This window comes from Liolophura sinensis, chromosome 12 (genome assembly GCF_032854445.1).
Source record: "Liolophura sinensis isolate JHLJ2023 chromosome 12, CUHK_Ljap_v2, whole genome shotgun sequence".
Classification (NCBI taxonomy): domain Eukaryota; kingdom Metazoa; phylum Mollusca; class Polyplacophora; order Chitonida; family Chitonidae; genus Liolophura; species Liolophura sinensis.
In genome coordinates this window covers 3,170,118-3,185,654 of record NC_088306.1, presented here as the reverse complement: position 1 = coordinate 3,185,654, position 15,537 = coordinate 3,170,118, and the positions used below count along the sequence as shown (strand labels likewise).

Genomic DNA, 15,537 nt, shown 5'->3' with positions numbered 1-15,537 from the left:
CACACATTTATCTATCTTATATTATTGTATATATAATGTTCGTCTACTCATACTAATAATGTATATAGGTTTGAATACAGGGCCATAATGTAAACTAGTTCTATAACTAATTATGTAACCCTGGGTAAATAAAGGATCTATCTATCTATATTATGGAAGAAAACTGTACGAGCCCTTCTTCAATGTCACAACGTATGGTTATGCGATACTTTCCAACACCCACAAACCGCCGTCATATAAGTGTTACACTACCTACCTAACATTCAACCATTTCTTCTGCCATTACCACCACAACTGCTATCACCACCACTACTACTATTACCACCACTAGTGTGATTAGCACCACTACTGCTATTACCATCACTACAGCTATTACCACCACTGCTGCTATTACCGCAACTACTACAATTACCACCACTAGTGTGATTACCACCACTGCTGCTATTCCCAACACTACCGCTATTATCACTACTACTGGTATTTTCACCACTACTGCCATTACCACCACTCTTGCTATTTTTACCACTACTGCTATTTTTACCACCACGATGGCCATTACCATCACTACTGCTATTAACAAAACTACTACTACCACCATCACTACTGCTATTACTACCACTTCTGCTATTACCACCACTGCTGCTATTACCACCACCACTGCTATTACCACCGCGATCGCTATTACCACAACTACTTCCAAGGCGGATAAGTTTTTATTCTCATGGAAATAAAAGTGTTACCACACGACCGCTATGCTTATCAGGACGCTTTCAAATTATTTATTGATTTATCCATTGCTTTCTTTATTGATTTATTTATGTATTTACCTGATTTGAGTTTTACTCAGCACGTCTACTCAAGAATAATTACATATACGACTGTTACAGCGGTCAGCATTATGGCGCGGCGTTGGAGAATACGTCATATCGGGGTTATATATGGACAACTTTTTGAACGTTGAAGTCGCAGTCGTATAAGTGAAATATACTTGAGTACGGCGTAAACACCAATAAAATAAATAAATAAATAAATTTTTGAACGTTGAATTTTACCATTGTTGAGGGAATTTTTCTCTGCTAAAAACAAAAGCTTGAAACAGTATAGAAGTACTGGTCCGGAATACAGGAAATTTGCACATGTAACTGGAAACTACTGTTATAAAAACAGGGAAGTCCACGAGTACACAAACCATTTATTTTAGGTTCATAGTTGGGAGGTCAGATTTCTCGAATTTACGTACCCCCGTTGAGCAGGATGATGTTGTTATATCCTTAACTAAATATTTGAATACTATGGTGGGCTTTATGAGCCATAATGACAGTATCTAGGAACTCTGACATCACATCAACTTTTTTTCGTAATGTTCCTGAACAGAAGGAAGGAATTTGTAGGAACATTATTTCAGTAATATGTTACTCATGGGTAAAAATAATTATTCCAACATTCAGCGTGGGGATTACAGTTGGAAAAACTACCTGTGACGTCAGAGTTCCTAAACTCTGATAGCATGGTCCATATAGCCCACCTTAGAATTTAGCTGTTAGAACGCCTTTAGCTCCTTTCACAAACATTTAAAAATATAAATGAAAAAATATGAATAGTTTTAAGTGGTCTATTTATTGGTTCCTACTTCGAGTTTTAGAGGTCTTTTCCTTTAAACTGTATCACATTAGCTGATTCGTATTAGATAGTAAGACTTCCGAGTATGGAGATAGCTCTACTTTTAGTACGACCCATTAGCAGGCATCATTCATCTTGAACTTTCAGTGAATCCAGAACTACAAAATTATTCTGTACTTATTTACTCAAGACTCATTTTCTGTATTGTTAGTGATAAATGATGCAATGATGTGATGATAAATGATGATGATAAATGAAACTTGCTTTCATAATCGAAGAATGTCTTCATAAAGCACAGATTTCTCACGAACTCACGTCAAAATGCAGAGTGTGGCTGACATTTACCCACATTAGTTTTTCTTAGTCCAATTATGCTTATAGTACAGTTGCGGACCGAAATGTTCGTTTCACTAAATTTACATCCTATTACTCTCACAAATGTATGAACGGCTTTATCAAAAGTAACATGAATAATTAGACGAAATGAATAGGTATAGTCAAATTTGCCAACGATGTGAACACATCTGACAAGAGTACTGAGTGTAGTCTAAACGCCGCTAGATTTTTGTAAGGCCGCACAAGAAAGTTTCTTCAGGTATAGTCGTGACAGTTCGGAATAAATAGTACCACGTACATCGACTCTGTGATTACAGGGTTCCGTTTTCAGGTAAATTAGATAATATATACTGTACAGTCCTTTTGACAAGTGTAAGACTGTGCTTTTGACTGTCATGGTATTTTGTAACAAAATGAAACTTTATTGCTCTATTACAAGAATTCTACATTTAAAAGATAGTAGCTCGCACAGATTAGCATTCAAAGAAATTTTCACATGGACTTTTTAATCATTAGGTGTTGAGAGATTTGGTGTGTGGTGGCTGGCCCGCACTCAAAGGATACATGCCATGTTCATAGTGGATAAGGCAGCTGGGTGAGTACATAGTGGTAAATGGGCACTGGGTCTTTGTTATTTTCTCTCAGACACCTCTGAGAGTGTGTGTGCTGGAAAATATGTGCACTTTACTATGGCCTTAAGTGTACAGCAGGAATACTGGAACTGGAAAGCTGGAGCTGGATAGATGGAATGCAGGAGCTGGAATGCTGAAATGCTGGAGCTGGAACTCTCCGAAAAGTTCCAATTATATGTGGTAAAAGCATTCGCTTTCATACTTAAATTTGTGATTAGAAAAGCTTAAATATACTTTATATTCGCATGCTAATATAAGCGTTACGCTTTTTTTCTGAATGGTATTTAAGTAGGTTTTGTCTCTGAAGTTAAGTCATTTATTTTTTTTTTTTTAACTTGTGTTTTACGCCATACTGAAGCATATTTCACTCACACTACGGCGGCTAGCATAACCGTGGGTGGAAAGCTTGGCGTTACATTAAGTGTTGGTTGTTGTAATATAAATCATAGTGTGATGTATTTCTTGATACGTTGCTAAAAATCTTTTCAAGTGGAGATATGAAAGCATCCGAATATTAGCAAATGTTGAGAAGAATGTGAGACAGCGAGATGTGCACCAATCTCAATTCCACGTTAAATGTACAGACCCGAAAACTGGTCCCATTATCTATGTCTTATAGCAGCGACAAAAAGCTCTGTCTTTCTGTCTGTGAAAACCACACGAGGTGGTGTCGAACTCTCCACCTGATTGTCGTGTGCCTGTATTTTGTGAGGGAGAACGACACTTTCGAACACTGAACCAGGCTGTCCCCTGCAGACGCTAGATGCTAAACGATGAGTTAAGACTGTGGATGCACTCAAGGAAGTTGTCTTTTGAGCGGCTCTATAAGTCGAACTTGTGTCTGTCTGTCAGTAGGTCTGTCGGTCCGTCTGTCGTTCCCTCTACCCGTCGTTCCGTCCATCTGTCGTTCCGTGTGTCAGTCGTTCTGTCTTTCGTTTCATCTGTCTGTCGTTCCGACTGTCATTCCGCCTGTCATTCGCTCCGTCTGTCTTCTGACGTTCCGTCTGTCGTTCCGCCGTTCCGTCTGTAATCAAAACACATCATGCGTCGTAACGTCTGTTGTTCTGTCTGTCGTTCCGCCTGTCTGTCGTTCCGTCTGTCCTTCCGCCTGTCATTCCTTCCGTCTGTCTTCTGACGTTCCGTCTGACGTTCCGTCTGTCGTTCCGTCTGTCGTTCCGTCTGTCTGTCGTTCCTACTGTCATTCCGCCTGTCATTCGTTCTGTCTGTCTTCCGTCGTTCCGTCTGTAATCGAAACGCATCATACGTAACGCCAATCAAAGAACAATAAATTCACCCAAGACATATAAGAAGCCAATTGTTGCTTTTTCATATCGTTTTTGTATACACATTTTATTTCCTAGTATAATAGTCGCATTATTACAATATGAACCCAATAAGCTGCAGTGTGATTTGTACCATTCACGTCACGAAAGTAAAGACGCTGCAGTGTGATTTGTACCATTCACGTCACGAAAGTAAAGACGCTGCAGTGTGATTTGTACCATTCACGTCACGAAAGTAAAGACGCTGCAGTGTGATTTGTACCATTCACGTCACGAAAGTAAAGACGCTGCAGTGTGATTTGTACCATTCACGTCACGAAAGTAAAGACGCTGCAGTGTGATTTGTACCATTCACGTCACGAAAGTAAAGACGCTGCAGTGTGATTTGTACCATTCACGTCACGAGAGTAAAGACGCAGCCGTGTGATTTGTACCATTCAGGTCACGAAAGTAAAGACGCTGCAGTGTGATTTGTACCATTCACGTCACGAAAGTAAAGACGCAGCAGTGTGATTTGTACCATTCAGGTCACGAGAGTAAAGACGCAATCACTTGCTGGAATTCTGCTGATAATTCGTGTCTAAACTGCACGTGAGCGTGATTAACGCGGCTGCAATGCTGCGTCAGGTATTCACCGATACAACGGTGACAATCTGTATCCCAACCTTGAGATACGGAGGACATTCTGACTGAGCTTGGGCAGTCGAGCGAGAACAGAACGTTCAACACACTCCTTACAGCGCATGTGCCTCTCTCTACTTTGCAATACATCACTGCCACCACCAGCAAAATTTGTACACAAATCTTGAACAACGACGACTTCAATTGGGTCACGGTCATGAGGCTGGAAATGATGTCAGAAAATACAACAACTCCATACTAATAATACTTTACTTTACACACATTCAAAGCATGCACAATATTATTCTAACCAACACCCGAAACAATGTTATTGCTGAATACTGATTAAACAGATTAAGTGGCAGTGGTATTAATTGCAGTTAATTAGACGTCACTGGTCCAGAATTGCTCAACATGCTGTGTTGTCATCACATTTCACATACAATCACACTAAAACAGTGCAAAGGGACAATAGGCTAGATCATGTCCCACTGACAAAGATTACGAAGAAGTGACCTATGTAATATCCGGTTATGATTGAACTCCGAGATAAATATCCTTCTTTGTACCCTGTGGGCGACTAGTCGTAGAGTATCATTTCCACCATAAGGTGTCATCCTAATCAGGCGGTTCCTTCTCACTATAGAACAGGAATTAAAACTGACAATTGACTGCTCCACTATGTACATGTTAAGTGTACTTTCAGGCTTACTAACGTGAATTTGAGTTACGAGAACAACATACGGCTTGTAAATCTAGACCGTGGCCCAGGTGGTGCACCTACTATCGCGTCGCAATAACCCAGTAGCCTCTCACCAGTGCGATCCCAGATTATCACGCAGTCTGGAGACCTGGGGTCAAACCAAGGTCAGGTCACCCCAAAGACTTTAAGAATGTCATTTGTTGCTGCCTCGCTAGGCGTTTAGTGGTGGGGTGTCATGTCTGATGTTTTCGGTATGATACTTCAGTGGCGGCTGCACATTGGCAGGATGAACTCGCCCTGTCACAAGTACGACACAGTATATGTCATCGTATGACTTTGTACACCGCCTTTGCTCTCACCGTGAGTTGGGTCGTAGGTGCAATGAAGCTGATCGGAGGCCGTTTTGCGCTATCGTTCAAATAAGACGGTTTATCTTCCACCATTATGGTGTGCATAGTTGTAAGCCAGACGTTGGAAGTTTCGTCAGTAACTTTCCATTCTGGCACTTGCGTTCCCACCACCCCTAATACTGACCGCCTAAGTGAAAAATTCATGAGCTTGGCTTTGAACAACAACCAACTCAGATACACTATACGTTATGTGTTATTAAGCAGGATTTCACTAAGAGTGCAGATACATCACATAAAAAACATTATAACAACTTCTATCAGTTGTTTGAATTTTCCAAATCACAGCAGACTTTTTGTACCAAAACTGGAGCACGTACATCTAGGTGACATCAAACATATCAGAGGGGGCCTCCGTGGCTCAGTCGGTTAACGCGCCAGCGCAGCGAAATGACCCATGAGTCTCTCACCTGTGCGGTCGCTGTGAGTTCAAGTCCAGCTCATGCTGGCTTCCTCTCCGGCCTGAGTGGGAAGGTCTGTCAGCAACCTGCGGATGGTCGTGGGTTTCCCCAGGCTCTGCCTGGTTTCCTCCCACCATAATGCTGGCCGCCGTCGTATAAGTGAAATATTCTTGAGTACGGCGTAAAACACCAGTAAAATAAATAAATACAAACATATCAGAGAATATCAGAATGAATATTCTGGACTGCTTCTCATTTCTGAGAGCAAAATTCGACCAACCCCGTTGAGATGATACATGTATTGAGTTTTATGTACAACTAAATTTAAGAGTTTATATATTTTTTTCTGAAGTGGTAGAGATCTTCTTGGGATCGCCATATCTCTTCAAATGCTCAACATAAGATCACACGACACGCTGAAGCTATGCACTGATAGCTCATCATCTACTGCTTGCCTTAAAATTGACAAGACGCCGCATTTCTCGGGTTACGTGTGGCAATTTGCCAGTTATCACACTATCGTCGCTCTTCTGGTATTACTCAGTACGCTGTGCGTCTTTAATTGTATTATGTGATGACAACAGAGCATTTTGAGTCATTCTAGACTAGTGACGTCTAATAAATTAGAATTAACATCACTGCGTTTTGGGGCTTTTTTTTTTGTATTTACACTGTACTTATTGCATTGAGTGTAATGAGCGACTGCATTTACATGAACACTGACAGCAAAACCCTTACAGAGGTAAATTGACAAGAGGCTGTATTTCAAAGGTTACAAGTGACCATTTGCTAGCCATCACACTGTCGTCGCTGCTCTGGTTTTTCTCTCTATTCTGTGCGTCTTACTTAGGCCTATACTGTATTCCTGCATAAACCAGGATTCTGCTGGTGGGCTAAGCATCCCCGAGGCCAGGTCCCTTCGCATTGCTTTAATACTGCTGTATGTTAAATGTTGTGAAAACTCAGCATTTTGAGTAATTCTTGATCAATGACGTCTAATATACTGCAACTAACATCACTGCATTTTTTACAACTACTATCTGCTTATGCCATGGTGCTATTTGTTACTATTTAAACATTTACATGAACAGTTAGTTTTAAACCCTAACTGAGGTAAACCGACAAAGAGACCGTATTTCACTAGGTACGCTTGACCATTCACCAGCTATCACACCGTCGCCGCTGCTCTGGTTTTACCCTCTATGCTGCAGGCCTATGTCATTAATTATATTTAAACAAGTTTTATTGTAATCAAATTTTATTGATTCATAGATCACAAAATTCAAAACGACCACAGCAGGACGTCTATCATGTCTATAAGGTCAAGGCACCGTACTCCCATTACTTCCCAATATTACAAGAACAGAAGGTCGCATTTGCTCTTCCAGTTGAAATGCCCTTATGATGACTTTCATATCCTTCTCAGCCTAAGTTTCCTGGATATAAAGATATTTTCTCAGTGAAATTCGAAGATAACTACACACAACTTTAAGTACGATGAGCTATACAAATTTTGAACGTTTCATCCGTTTATACGGTTCATTATTTCCAGTGATATAAAGAATGCACGTCGTCTATAAACCATCATTCATTCATTCTATGACGTCACTCTAAAAGCCATTCACAAATAAAGTTCGTGTGGGTTTTCACGTCAGTGAATATGGGCAGGTATCTAGGCAAATGGTACTTTAGACAGGCGTCAATCCTCCTTCCGACCTCTTCCCTGTTCCGTAATATAATATCGTCGTAAAGATCAAAACAAATAAATACTACGTGAAAAATATTTTGGCTAAATATAACGCACTGGACAAGGAATGAGTAAAGGGACGCAAAACGAGTTTCAACATTTCAAGAACTGTTAAATATCAGGAAGTTTTATTTTATCTTTAAATATTTATTCAATTGTAGTTTATTGCCAGGGTGACAATTTTTATAAAAGTTTAAATCAGACCGGTTATCCACTTCGGGAACACTTCCTCATGAAATTGAAAAGCACGTGGATAATCCGAACTATAAGTATTCTTTACCCTCTACAATCTATCACACTAAGCGGCCTCGCTTCTCGGGATTGGAGCTTTCTGATATTTACACCAGTTTGATCTGCTGTAGAGCTATAGCTTAACTACATGTAAATGTAGGGGGCCTCCTTGGGTTTCCAGTGGGAACTCATGCTGGTTTCCTCTCCGGCTGCATGTGATTAGGCCTGGCAGTAACCTGCGAATGGTCGTGGGTTTGTTCCAGGCTCAGCCCTGTTTCCTCCCAACATAATGCTGGTCGGCGTCGTATAAGTGAAATATTCCAGTGCACGGCGTAAAACACCAATTAAATAAATACATAAATACATGGAAATGCCTCAGTGTAATCATACTATTTGAAAGTGACTCTGTTCTTCGACGCGAACGATGAACAAAATAATCTGATTAGAAAATAAAGTTAATTTTTTAATTAGTCACTAATCTATACAACAGAACAATTACGATAACTCAAATCAACTCGATTTCTTTTTTTTGCTATTTATTTAACTAATTGCTGACGTTCAGCCACCAGCTTAAGCCTTTAACTCAGTAGTGCTAACTGTTGCTGGACTACTGATTTAAGGAAAAATTTCCCTTACGGATTTTGTGGCTCATCAAAGCTACAGCGATTTAAAATGAATGCGATTCTGGGTCACATCTAGACTTATTATACAAAACAAAATGTCCTGAATCGCAAACTGCGCTGTCAGATCATAGCTAACAAACATTAGCTGACAAACCATAGCTGACATAAATTAGCTGACAGACCACACCATACAACTGGTGCTGTCAAACCATAGCTAACAAACATTAGCTGACAAACCATAGCTAACAAACATTAGCTGACAAACCATAGCTAACAAACATTAGCTGACAAACCATAGCTAACAAACATAAGCTGACAAACCATAGCTAACAAACATAAGCTGACAAACATTAGCTGACAAACATTAGCTGACAAACCATAGCTAACAAACATTAGCTGACAAACCTTAGCTAACAAACCTTAGCTGACAGACCACACCTTACAAATGGTGCTGTCAAACCATAGCTTACAGACCGCGCTGTCAAACCATAGCTAACAAACATTAGCTGACAAACCTTAGCTGACAGACCACACCATACAAATGGTGCTGTCAAACCATAGCTTACAAACCGCGCTGTCAAACCATAGCTAACAAACATGAGCTGACAAACCTTAACTGACAAAGATAAGCTGACAAACCTTAGCTGACAAATCACACCTTACAAATGGTGGTGTCAAACCATAGCTAACAAACATCAGCTGACAAACCTTAGCTGACAAACATAAGCTGACAAACATTAGCTGACAAACCATAGCTGTCAAACCATAGCTAACAAACCTTAGCTGACAAACCATAGGTAACAAACATTAGCTGACAAACCATAGCTAACAAACATTAGCTGACAAACCATAGCTGACAGGCCACACCTTACAAACCGCGCTGTCAAACCATAGCTAACAAACATTAGCCAACAAACATAAACTGACAAACAATAGCTGACAAACATTAGCTGACAAACCATAGCTGTCAAACCATAGCTAACAAACATTAGCTGACAAACCATGGCTAACAAACATTAGCTGACAAACCATAGCTAACAAACATTAGCTGACAAACCATAGCTGACAGACCTTAGCTGACAGACAACACCATACAAATGGTGCTGTCAAACCATAGCTGACAAACATTAGCTGACAAACCTTAGCTGACAGACCTGAGCTGACACACAACACCATACAAATGGTGCTGTCAAACCATAGCTAGCAAACATTAGCTGACAAACCTTAGCAGACAGACCTTAGCTGACAAACCACACCATACAAATGGTGCTGTCAAACCATAGCTAACAAACATTTGCTGACAAACCATAGCTGACAGACCTTAGCTAACAAACATTTGCTGACAAACCATAGCTAACAAACATTAGCTGACAAACCATAGCTAACAAACCATAGCTAACAAACATTAGCTGACAAACCACAGCTAACAAACATTAGCTGACAAACCATAGCTGACAGGCCTTAGCTGACAGACAACATTACAAATGGTGCTGTCAAACCATAGCTTACAAACCACGCTGTCAAACCACAGCTGATATACCACAGCTGACAAACCACAGCCGCAGACAAACCACGTCGACAAACCACAGTAGTCAAACCTTGAATTCCTCTAAGATCGGTAGTTTACCCCCGAGCACTTCAGTTTGATCTACCTATAAAATTAGACAGCCATTATTCAATAGAGCATCTATGAGTATGGCGTTACATAAACAAAAACAAGTAGCAAAAAGTAACAAGCATATAGTGCTTCCGCAATTCTGAGCAACCTGGTTAACTGTACTTTTTTTAGTATACTGGGTTGTATTATCTATATATGGTATCTGTTCACAGGTAAAGTAGCCCTGACCCTAAGATATTGTGCCACCCATAAATACCACTATAAACAGATTGTACAAAACTATTGACAAACAAACCCGTAGAAAAACACTGACAAACAAGCCCGTAGAAACTACTGACAAACTGACTGGTAGAAAACAACAAACTAACCGACCTTTAGTGTCTAGTATCCCGAAGAAGACGAAATTCTACAAGAGTATGTGCATCTGCAAGAAGCCTGTCCATTTCAGTTAATTGTTCACAAAAATCATTAGGAGTACAGTGGCTTGCACGTGTGTAACTGAACATCTCCAAATAAACATTTTCATCGTCTCTTTCTTTTATAGTTGCATATATTCAGCTGTCTGTAAAATCATTCATGCTCACAATCAAAATTGCCTGTAATCAGTAAAAACAAATCATACCCCACGCCCATTGTGCAGCCTGCAACTTGCTTTTGGATAATTAGGACGTCACCCGAGACAATGAGTTCTTGGTTTTAAAACTAAGCTTAAGGAGTTTAACATTATGTATTAAAAAAATTATTCTAACTGCAATTTCTTATAATAATGTGGACGTGCAACATATATCTAAAAGATATAGACTATAGTACAAAGGTAAGTATGTTTTTTTTTCTAAACAGGTTGCGCTCAGTTGTAAAAGGAACATGGAATATACAAAAATCTCCAAAAGCTTACACTAAAGTCTTCTTATTTTTTTCAGTGCAGGGTCCCAAGTGTGCGTTAAGTTACATCTTGAATCACCTTTGCGAATTAGAGAGGGGTTTGAAGCACGGACTAAAATAGCCTCTTTAACCAGTCGTTCAAATCACCTGGGCTATTTTTTAAGGACTGACATTTAGGGAAGGTGTGACCAGATTCACAAAGGTGTTGGAATACTGCTGAATCATTGCCGCTAGAGATAGAATCGATGAGACTGGTGGGACTGATGGAATCGATGGGACTGATGAAACCGATGAAACCGATGCTACTGGTGGGACTGATGCGACTGAAGGGACTGACGGCACTGACGGCACTGATGAAAGCGATTGCACTGATGGAACTGAAAGGACTGATGGGACTGATGGAACCGATGGAACTGATGAGACTGAAGAGACTGACGGGCCTTATGGAACGGATGAGACAGATGGGACTGATGGAAAGGATGGGACCTGCGGGACTGAAGAGACTGAAGAGATTGACAGGACTGATGGAACCGATGGGACTGATGGGACTGACGGCACTGATGGAGCCGATGGGACTGAAGGGGCTGAAAGGACTGAAGGGACTGAAGGCACTGACTGGACTGATGGAAAGAATGGGACTGAAGGGACTGTTGGAATCGGTGAGACTCAAGGGACTGATGGAACCGATGGGGCTGAAGGGACTAACTGCACTGATGGAACCAATGGGGCTGAAGGGACTGACGGCACTGATGGAACCGATGGGACTGATGGGACTGACGGCACTGATGGAGCCGATGGGATTGAAGGGGCTGAAAGGACTGAAGGGACTGAAGGCACTGACTGGACTGATGGAAAGAATGGGACTGAAGGGACTGTTGGAATCGGTGAGACTCAAGGGACTGATGGAACCGATGGGGCTGAAGGGACTAACTGCACTGATGGAACCAATGGGGCTGAAGGGACTAACTGCACTGATGGAACCAATGGGGCTGAAGGGACTAACTGCACTGATGGAACCAATAGACGGGACTGACGGGACTGATGGAACCAATAGACGGGACTGACGGGACTGATGGAATCAATAGACGGGACTGACGGGACTGATGGAATCAATAGACGGGACTGACGGGACTGATGGAATCAATAGACGGGACTGACGGGACTGATGGAACCAATAGACGTGACTGACGGGACTGATGGAATCAATAGACGGGACTGACGGGACTGACGGGGCTGATGGAACCAATAGACGTGACTGACGGGACTGATGGAATCAATAGACGGGACTGACGGGACTGATGGAATCAATAGACGTGACTGACGGGACTGATGCGACTTTAGGGGCTGACGGAACTGATGGAATCGATGGAATCGATGGGACTGATAAGACCGATGCGACTGGTGGGACTGATGGGACTGATGAGAATGATGGGGCTGAGGTTACCGATGCGAATGGTGGGATTAATGGGTCTTGCGGTTGCGACAACGGTGATGGTAGTAGCGAGAGTAGAGCTGGTAGCGACAGTTGCCATGGTAGCGAATAATGATGTTTGTTATAATTATTTAATAACTGATGAAATCTTTTGCATATATACACCATATTTCTACTGTCTAGCCGACACGCGCTATGCTTGTACTATGCTGAAATCCTGCCCTCAATGAAGTCGACCTTCAAGCACATTCACTCTTCACGTTTTATTGAGAGATCTTTATTTGATACGTAGCCATATAGATTACCTTTTCTGAGAATGAATCTTTGCGAATTAGTGTCTTCACTTATTTGTCTGCAGAACAGGTCATTTGTTTCCAATTCCTATGTGTCACCCTTTAACCTGAAAGCAGTCGAATAAGTGAAAGGAACATGGTTTTGAACAACAATCAAATAAGTTGGAAGTTGATACACTCCCGAAACGAGCGTAACAGACCTGGCATGAAAACAAATCTTATTAAATCGAATACCTCATTCAAAGATTGACTGATGATACCCGTAATGATCGTGGTAATATGGCCTCTCTTAACCCACCAATAAGGGCAATCTCTTCTTCAGAAAGAAGAATTTGTTTTTCATTCTTCCCATGGAACAAAAAAATATAACGGCAAAGCTGAGTTAAATAATACTATGTGTGGGTTTAGCAGTTATCGTCACCCTATCAGCAGGATGTTGTTTATCGTGGTCAAGCATGCTGTAATCACTACACTTGTAATCTATGCCTCAAAACAGACATTCATATACCAGCCGTCAGCCAGTAATGACGTTCCGCGTCAATAATCGCAAGGCCAATTCTCAAAAACGACGTTTAACACAAACCACGAAAGTGCTATGACAGCATATAAAGTACAAAAATAGAACGGAGTCAACGGAGTAAAATCAGCATTCAAACCGTGTACTATGCTAGAATATAAGTTGTCGATAATAAAGTGTACTTATACTTATACTTATACTTATACTCATACTTATACTTATACTTATACTTATACTTATATCTCAGTTTCAATTTGATTGCTTCTGTTAATAAATCCAAAAGGGCGATCAACTCAACAGGATGAATATACAGCCTCTAGCCCCGGGTTGAGCGGGAATAGACACAATCACGAATCGGGGTGCCAGAGATTCTGCACGCTCTGCCCATATATACAAGGGAATTATACTCATTGTAAAACTTAAGAAATAACTTGAAACGCAATACCTCGTAGTAATTTGTGCTTCCGTGTGTCCATGGTCATTATGGCACGGACGAACGGAATAAAAACTGGTGAAAAAAACCTACACCTTACTGTGAGTGACATGTGTGGTGCCATCTCTGGTATCCTCCACAAGATAGTGACCGCCTTGATTAAGAACGAACTAAGACACCCGGGTGACAGATGTAACTTGGTCTGGGTTCAAGTCTTGTGTCCTCGACACTTTGTTCCAGAAAGGACACATTACAAACACGTCCGAAGTGGAATCAGACTGCAAAACAACGTCAAAATTGTTGTTTTATCTGGTTTTAAACATGTTACGCTCATGTTTATTTCATCTTTGATATTCTCATTATCATATCGAGAACCATTTACCGCCTCCTGTTTTCAACTTGTTCTCGCGGCGATATTGCGAAAATTTTGCCGATGTCGCGTTAATCCATAATCATTCATTCATTGAAAATTATTGATTGATAGTCATTTCAAATGTTAAACCAGCAAACAAAAAAGAGAAATAAAATAACATCATAATAAAACATTGTCAAGTAATGCACATTTCCACTTTAACATTTCTGTATTGATTTATTTATGAACGCCATGGAAGTTTCACCTTTCACCTGTACGCCCTGGGTGAGATTTGTTGCTGGACAAGACTACGGTGAGCCATCACCTTGAAACGGGCACCTGACAGCACCCCCCCCCCCCCTCCACCGACTTTAGACCGCTGTCAAAATAGTGGGAACAGTGGTGAAACTCACCACATCATTTTCTCAGTTATCTTCCAAACTTTATAGTTAGTTAGCACAGTTGTAAGGTTCCGATGTTTGCAGGTTATTAAATATACACGTTGATATTGTAATTATTAGATCAATCAAATTAGAGGAAGAAAAATCTCACAGGGGTGGGGGAGAGGGATGGGTGCTGAGGGGAGGGAGAATGATGAGTCGAATCAAGGGAGTGAACACGTGGACGGTAATGTGAGCCCATATTAAAGTTTATCTCGCAGCAGGGAAAATACACCGATTTTCATTGGACAACAATGGTCAAGTAGGGTACAGATATATTGCAGACGACGTCTGTAGGTTTTCTCCCTTTGTTGGGTTATGTAGTTGAGAAACGACGAGCAACATTTGATTCTTGAAATCCGCGTCGATTCTTTTTTTAAGAATCAACTGTTGCGTGTTGTTTCTCCAATTAAACGTGTTTGTAGTAACATAACAACTATCGCCTCTTTTTCAAGAATCGTACAGTGTCATTTCAAGCAAATAATAAAAAAAAAACGTTACATCACAATCAGCGTGGATGAATGCTCTTTCGTGCCGGCTGAGCCGCATTATTTGCATGGTGAAATATAATAAGTAGCATGGTTGGTCTTTCGTGACAATGTTACATGAAATTTTAATGCAACAGCGTTAGAGTTCTTAGTGACTAGGAGTGCATTCGGTGACTCGGTCTATGATTAGTTATGCGGGAAAGTAAATCCGAACGGATTGAAGCTTACGTCTAATCTACGGAAGTCTAACAGTACATTATACATTTGGTGGAGGTAAATAGGAAAAGTTTCCAGCAGATCCATTAGTGGTCAGTGAAAAAGTTGTTAAGTTTTACGACGGCACACCCCACCTTAAACATGTTCAGGTATGGGTTGTGACCAGCAGCCATTGTTGTGGACTTGCTTAGGTTTACAGCTGTATCTGCCAGAATCATTTCCTCTTCCTGCAATAAAAACACACATGGAAACGGAACATATA

At 40.9% G+C, this 15,537-nt stretch overlaps 1 protein-coding gene across 1 annotated transcript; it reads left to right on the top strand.

The window, feature by feature from the left end:
* Nucleotides 1-11,349: 11,349 nt before the first annotated feature.
* LOC135479342 (collagen alpha-2(IV) chain-like) lies at nucleotides 11,350-12,168 on the top strand. The gene has a single exon (XM_064759166.1). It carries the CDS (start codon nucleotides 11,350-11,352, stop codon nucleotides 12,166-12,168), a length of 819 nt encoding a protein of 272 aa, XP_064615236.1.
* The last annotated feature ends 3,369 nt before the right edge of the window (nucleotides 12,169-15,537 follow it).

Excerpts from the sequence above, each read along its gene's own strand:
- LOC135479342 (XM_064759166.1), top strand. The coding sequence starts at position 11,350 with ATGAGACTGGTGGGACTGATGGAATCGATGGGACTGATGAAACCGATG.